Here is an 8,380-nt window from a genome sequence, read left to right on the forward strand (position 1 = left end):
GTTTAATATTAAAAGTTTGTTGTAAATGAGTCACGTCCAAACTTGGTTTGATCAAGCACCTGAATGATATTACAATAATTATTTTAGGAGAAATCACACGTGTATATTTCATTATCTATTCCATGAAGAAGAATGGTCGTTGATTGAAGACATTATAAATTCAAGAGAAGGAGAATAATGTTAATTTAATTCGTATGTCTATAAACTACATAAAACTTGAAAGACTTGGTTTATTTTGCCAGGTGCGCCAAGGTGTTTCTTTTCAAAAGTTGCTTTCTATTTAAATGAAAGTATACATATATTCTTGATTTTAGAATAGTTTATCGTTATGCATTTAATATTGAAATTTCTCCCTGCTTGTGGTATACATGTGCGTGTAACTTTCATATATATTTGATGGTTTTAAAGTCCAATGTGTTTTGGTTATACAAACATATTTTTCTTCTAAGGTTTCATTATCACTGCATTAAATAACCGAAATACAGATGACCAATAACCAACGTTCGAAACACAGCTCTGTAGCAAAAATACATGTTCACCGAATTTATAAAGATTTGTTTTCATTGGCAAATTACTATACGCTCAAGAGAAGAACCACATGGCATGGGTTCATCAAATTATATGCATTATATACTAGGCATCTTGAAATATACGTTATGTTTTATAGACAACCCTAGAATGGAAAAACTCTTAATCACAATCTTTGATGAAATAGAATCACATCTTTTTATTCCTTCAGTTTGAAACTTGGTTGGACTAAGATGGAAATAAGTCAGTCACAGTAGAGTTTAAAAATGATGCAAATTGGTTTACACATACAAAAACAAAAACACACTTTATTTTAAATAGTGAGAAAAAAAGAATAAAATGAGTCGAATGACTTTCGGTTGAAATGAACGAAAAATGTTACGGAGAATTGACACGACAAACAAACCAATCATTCTGGACAAAAGAGTATATTATTCATCCAACCGAAAGAAAACAACATATATATAATTTTTGGTTTGCTTCCTCAAAATATTTATACACAATTTAAAAATATATATATATATATATTTAAAAAAAATATGAGAGTCATTTTGTTCTTTTTAAACCTTGAGTTTATTATTTTAATAAAAATCAGAAAAAAAACTTTTATAGTAAAAACAGATGAGTTTGACCAAAATTTCTTTTTAAGCTCTTCTTTTTTTGTTAAATTTTGATAGTGACAACAGGATTCCAAACGACATATATCATAAGGCAAAATTATGAGAAAAGATCTGGATAAAAAGAACGGCTTCCAGAAATTCTAAAAGAAGATGGTTTTGGTGAAATAACATAACAATAAAATAAATCTCGCATATACATGTTACCAGGCTTATAATTTGTACGCCAGACGTGCGTTTCTTCAGTAAAAGCCTAAATTTTGACGCCCAAATTAAAAACAAATGAAGAGCATTGAGGACCACAAATTCCGAATGGTTTTCAAACTACAATACAAATAATAAAAAATAAAAACAAGATATTACTTGCTTGCGTCTGAAGTGCTTTTCTGGACCAACCTTCATCAGTAACGCTCAAAGCCTAATATTTGAAAGTCAAGGATGTATTAGGACTGAAAACGTCGAAGAGCTATAAACCAAAAAGGACCTAAAAATAGCAGAAAAAAAACCTAATTAAAGAACGTTATACAAACAAGGAGAAACACAAGAACAATGGGAATATCCAAAATTAAATAACATTATACAAACAAGGAGAAACGTAAGAACATTCAGAGAAATGGCAAAAATACAAGAACATTATACAAACAAGGAGAAACACAAGAATATTCAGAGAAAAAAAAAACTAACATTATACAGACAAGAAGAAACACGAGGACATTCAAAGAATAGCAAAAAAAAAAAAAAAACATTATACAGATAAGAACAACACAAAAACATTGAAGAGAAAAACAAAATAAAAGAACATTACAAGTATGAGGATAAACGGAAGAAGATTCAGAAAAAATGAAATCGAAAGAACATTATACAAACAAGGGGAAACACAAGGACATCCAGAGGATAGCACAAATAAAAGAACATTATACAAACAAGGGGAAACACAAGGACATCCAGAGGAGACCACAGATAAAAGAACATTATACAAACAAGGGGAAACACAAGGACATCCAGAGGAGACCACAGATAAAAGAACATTATACAAACAAGGGGAAACACAAGGACATCCAGAGGAGACCACAGATAAAAGAACATTATACAAACAAGGGGAAACACAAGGACATCCAGAGGAGACCACAGATAAAAGAACATTATACAAACAAGGGGAAACACAAGGACATCCAGAGGAGACCACAGATAAAAGAACATTATACAAACAAGGGGAAACACAAGGACATCCAGAGGAGACCACAGATAAAAGAACATTATACAAACAAGGGGAAACACAAGGACATCCAGAGGATAGCACAAATAAAAGAACATTATACAAACAAGGGGAAACACAAGGACATCCAGAGGAGACCACAGATAAAAGAACATTATACAAACAAGGGGAAACACAAGGACATCCAGAGGAGACCACAGATAAAAGAACATTATACAAACAAGGGGAAACACAAGGACATCCAGAGGAGACCACAGATAAAAGAACATTATACAAACAAGGGGAAACACAAGGACATCCAGAGGAGACCACAGATAAAAGAACATTATACAAACAAGGGGAAACACAAGGACATCCAGAGGAGACCACAGATAAAAGAACATTATACAAACAAGGGGAAACACAAGGACATCCAGAGGAGACCACAGATAAAAGAACATTATACAAACAAGGGGAAACACAAGGACATCCAGAGGAGACCACAGATAAAAGAACATTATACAAACAAGGGGAAACACAAGGACATCCAGAGGAGACCACAGATAAAAGAACATTATACAAACAAGGGGAAACACAAGGACATCCAGAGGAGACCACAAATAAAAGAACATTATACAAACAAGGGGAAACACAAGGACATCCAGAGGATAGCACAAATTAAAGAACATTATACAAACAAGGGGAAACACAAGGACATTCAGAGGAGACCACAGATAAAAGAACATTATACAAACAAGGGGAAACACAAGGACATCCAGAGGAGACCACAGATAAAAGAACATTATACAAACAAGGGGAAACACAAGGACATCCAGAGGATAGCACAAATAAAAGAACATTATACAAACAAGGAGAAACACAAGAATATTCAGAGGATAGCACAGATAAAAGAACATTATACAAACAAGGGGAAACACAAGGACATCCAGAGGAGACCACAGATAAAAGAACATTATACAAACAAGGGGAAACACAAGGACATCCAGAGGAGACCACAGATAAAAGAACATTATACAAACAAGGGGAAACACAAGGACATCCAGAGGAGACCACAGATAAAAGAACATTATACAAACAAGGGGAAACACAAGGACATCCAGAGGAGACCACAGATAAAAGAACATTATACAAACAAGGGGAAACACAAGGACATCCAGAGGATAGCACAGATAAAAGAACATTATACAAACAAGGGGAAACACAAGGACATTCAGAGGAGACCACAGATAAAAGAACATTATACAAACAAGGGGAAACACAAGGACATTCAGAGGAGACCACAGATAAAAGAACATTATACAAACAAGGGGAAACACAAGGACATCCAGAGGAGACCACAGATAAAAGAACATTATACAAACAAGGGGAAACACAAGGACATCCAGAGGATAGCACAAATAAAAGAACATTATACAAACAAGGGGAAACACAAGGACATCCAGAGGAGACCACAGATAAAAGAACATTATACAAACAAGGGGAAACACAAGGACATCCAGAGGAGACCACAGATAAAAGAACATTATACAAACAAGGGGAAACACAAGGACATCCAGAGGAGACCACAGATAAAAGAACATTATACAAACAAGGGGAAACACAAGGACATTCAGAGGATAGCACAGATAAAAGAACATTATACAAATAAGGAGAAACGAAAGAACATGATGAGAAAAGCTAAATAAAAGAAAATAATATAGACGAGGAGAAACACAAGATTATTCAAAGAATAGCAAAATAAAAAAAAAACATTATACATATAAGAACAAACAAGAACACTCAGAGAAAAGCAAAAGAAAAGAACATTACACGTATAAGGACAAACAGAAGAAGATTTAAAGAAAAGGGAATCGAAAGAACATTATGCAAACAAGGGGAAACACAAGGACATCCAGAGGATAGCACAAATAAAAGGACATTACACGTAAAAGAGAATTGCAAAAAAAAAGAACAATATACGCGGAGAAAATAGATAAAAAGAACATTATACAGAGAAAAGAAAAATAAAGGTACAATCATAAACAGAGAAAAGCAAACCAAAAGAACAGTATACTAACAAGGACAAAACGAGAACAACACTTATAGGCTATATTGTGGGCCATGTACACAGGAATTATGTTCTTAACTTATATTATAATTATTAACAGGCAGATTACGACCTGTAATATTAGTACAATTGTCAAAGTTTTCGCAACAAATCTGTAACTCAAACAAATGCATAATAAAACAATGTAAGTAATAAATGAGTAGGTTTACACAGGTGTGGTAAGGCATATTCTCAGGTGTGAAGTAGCCACTTGTCTTTGTCATTTGAAGTTTAGATATGATCCAAATATTTTAATGGTGGATTAAAATCTAACGTAATCCTTCACAATACTGATACATTAGTTCAGTAAACATGTCAATTTCATCTTTTCAAAATGAATAGTTTACAAGAATTGTTTAAATTGAAAACAATTTCATATATCACTACCCACTTTTTTCTATAAAACTTCGAAATATATATATCTTCAATTAAAATTATAAATTGGTGAAATGCGAAAAAGAAATATGGTTATATAACACTACTTGAAATTGTCGACACTGAGTTTTAAACTATGTTTTTTTTTATGTCTACTGAAGGAAATGGGTTTTATATTCTGAGTGACATAGTCGAAGGAATAGTTTTTAGGAAGGAAAATTAGCAATCGTCAAATTAATCTAAGGGCTTAGATATAGCGATGTAAAAAAAGGAAACGGAAATAGTCAAATTCTTATAATCACTTTTGTATTCGGAAATTGCACAACAAAAATATCATATACATGTACACATGCATGCACTTTAAATTATGAGATATGACTCTTAAGGAAATGGAATTGGCGGAAAGTGTGAACCAGAAAGAGTTGGTTAGTTTAGGCTCACATATAAAATCATAGTCTGACGTTCATTGTGAGATCGATACAACGGTTGTGAATTGGTGTTGGATATCTGTTTACAAAGAACACCAATCTTAATTTTAATCGTTCCTAGTCATATCTTAGTTCGTACTTTCTATACATTGACTCTGGTAATCAAAATCCACCACTATTAATGAAATGTCAAGTCTGTTAATCTTATTGTAGTTCTTTTCAAACTTTTAATCCCTTCAAACGTAAAACGCGTGTAAATTCAAAAACACGTACAGTAACATTTTATTTGATTTTATTCGCAATGGAAGATTTCTTCTTGAGAAGACATTTTCCCAAGAGAAGGTTGCTCTCAAACGCGGGAAATTAAAATGTCGTATTTTTGGATACAGCACGTTATAATTACATAATGTGGTATTAAATATCCATTTGTACGTTATTGATTTTTAATTCTTTTTGTTAAAGACCACACAATATGGACATGAAAGGATATAAAGTATAAAATAATCTTTTCCTTACAAGTTGATATTGAAAAATGATATATTTAAAATTGTAATGAAAGTAAACGATGCTACTTAAGGTATGTTAATCACGAGGATACTCGACATTCAGCTGACTATTTACTTTTTAAGGATTGGGACTGAGCCCGGGTAAATATAGTTATAGTTAGTGCAGACACCTCCAGATCATTTTCAACATGAAAGCTGAACAATATGAAAAGAAATCATGCATGTAGTAGTGAGAAAGTGAATTAAAAAAAAACGCATGTAGTAGTAGGAAGTGAATAAAAAAACACTTAAAAAACCTTGCTCGAGCTTTTTTTACAGAATGAAATGAAAATACTTCTATTTTTGCAGATAACGTACATTAAATTTGCTTTCTACATAGTACGGACATTGTTTGATATGGTATACATATATGTTAGACCATCTCATTTTTAATCGATCGTTAAAGGAATTCAAAATAACCTACAGATTTTTCTTAAATCCAGAATGTCATATTCTCGCCATATGAAGCGAAAGATTTTCTTTCATCATAGTTTTAATGATAGCTTATCTATATATTAAATGTGTTTTAAACTGCACCGACCAATTTATATTGAACACATTTTTTAACTATCAATCAAGTAAAATTTTTGCTTAATTCAGTGCTTAAAATTGAAATTAGTGATGGTTGAATATAATTGGATTGATAGAAAGATGAACAAACATGGAACTGACGTAATTATCTCCCTTGATAACATCGGAATCTTTAAAAAAAAAACCTCTATCTTGCCAAGGGTTGCGAGGGGGGTGGGGACTGATCGTGTAACCCTTGGTTAGCGAAGATATTACCTAAGTAGTAGAAAGTGTATACAGCAACATATATACGGACCTTTTACAAAGAGTATTACAAAACTTGTCTGCTCTGTATAGTTTCTTGAAAACGAATTCTGGACCGAAATCAAATGAACTAATAGTTTAGAAAAAAAAACTTCGGACTTGAAGTAAGCAAGTTTTTATACGCACAGGTGTATTGACTTTGCATCATATATATTCTAATATTGCAACGATGACACACAAACTTTGTACAAAAGCTTCCCTGAGAATTTCCCTCTTCAGATTTTGAAAGTACTTGACATGTGTCCAAGCTTAATTTGAGTGTTCAAATGATTAGAAAAAGGTGTAAAGAAATGCTTCAAAAATCGTTTTAAACACGTATATCAAAGTCGTGAAATGTGGTCGATATTTGAAATTACAAGCAAAGTAAATAATCGTTTGTGAGACGTTGTTTACATTCTAAAATACTTGGATATTGTCCTATTATGCAAGTTTATATGGAACAAATTACAAATGAATTCATTGGAATTGAAATAAACGAAATTAAGATTTTAAATGGAAATCAAATGTTGACAAAAATACTTCTCAATTTTCTAATTTGGTAAATCTAGTTTATTTACATATAGTTTTCATACTTGTGATTCGATACAACAGGTTAAGTTTATAAAGGCCATTCGAATGAAACATCAATTTGTACCACTCAGTAGTCAATTAAAAATGTCAAAGCTATCGTAAAACGCACTAACAAAAAAAAAAAAAAAAATGAAAATTGTATTCAAGATTTGGTAAACGCAATTTCCAGTATGAAAACAAGAAAAGTTAAAAAAAAAAAAAAAAAAAAAAAAAAAGGAGGGGAGGTTATTCCAGGACACCTTACTTTACTCAGTATGATATTTCCGATTCTCTTTCACTCGCGTTTTACAATTCTCATTTTCAGGGGTCTGATAGCCTTAACCTAATGCAGCGGAAACAATGTACAAATTGCAAATTCTTAAAAACAACCAATTCGTTGGATCAAACAATGCCTTTCAATGCCAACCTGTAATTCAAAATTACAATATTTTTTTGCAGGTCTTTTCAAACCGGAATTTACAATTTCTTAGTGTATATTTTTTTTATTATTGCGAATTGAGTATTAAATGGTTACAAGTTTAAACAAATGAAATTATTTTAATGAATAGAACTTGTGTGATTTTATACGAATTTTAATCTTTATATATCCAAATTTTGTTTTCAGTAGATGTTAAAGTAGTGTAATGCTTTAACATTAACTTCGTTTTTTATTTGGCTTTGTAACTGTTTTGCTAAGAGCGCCACTAGTAAGTCTTCGCGCAACTGGAATCGGGATTGAATTTATACTGTACTTTTGCTATGTTTCCCGTTTGGTTTTGTAAATTGAATAGATAGACATTGCTAGGTAAATTGGCACAAATGGTTTCTGAACATTGGAGCAATTGTTACATTTGAGAGGGGAAATTGGACTCCTGCCAAAATTTATATAATTTGCATAATATAAAATATGACTCTCGAACAGTGTGGAGTTACGGTGTTTCTCAATGCCCCGATGACTTTTTAATTCCCGTGACTTTTACTCCTTGATTAAACAGAAACAGTAACATAAATGTTTGTTGACCGACTTGTTGCTAGTACGTACTAAAGTGTATGTGCAAATATATACTGTGAACATGAATTATGACAGGTTTTAATTCTTTGATGAAACATTTAACAGATTGTAAAATATCAAATGTATATCAATGTTACCGTTCGATTTATTCAAAATTAATTCTGAAAGACCTTTCGACCCACACAGAACA

General features: G+C 32.1%; 1 protein-coding gene across 1 annotated transcript; it reads left to right on the top strand.

Moving 5' to 3' along the window:
- Nucleotides 1–1,954: 1,954 nt before the first annotated feature.
- LOC139493266 (filaggrin-like) lies at nt 1,955–4,009 on the top strand. Its single transcript, XM_071281537.1, has 2 exons — nt 1,955–3,011; nt 3,042–4,009. Exons 1-2 carry the CDS (start codon nt 1,955–1,957, stop codon nt 4,007–4,009), a joined length of 2,025 nt encoding a protein of 674 aa, XP_071137638.1.
- The last annotated feature ends 4,371 nt before the right edge of the window (nt 4,010–8,380 follow it).

The sequence above is a fragment of the Mytilus edulis genome, chromosome 1, assembly GCF_963676685.1.
Source record: "Mytilus edulis chromosome 1, xbMytEdul2.2, whole genome shotgun sequence".
NCBI classification, from domain to species: domain Eukaryota; kingdom Metazoa; phylum Mollusca; class Bivalvia; order Mytilida; family Mytilidae; genus Mytilus; species Mytilus edulis.

Coding starts and splice junctions, on each gene's coding strand:
- LOC139493266 (XM_071281537.1), top strand. CDS start 1,955: ATGAGGATAAACGGAAGAAGATTCAGAAAAAATGAAATCGAAAGAACA. Junction 3,012..3,041: donor ACAAGGACATCCAGAGGATA/GCACAAATTAAA, acceptor TATACAAACAAG/GGGAAACACAAGGACATTCA.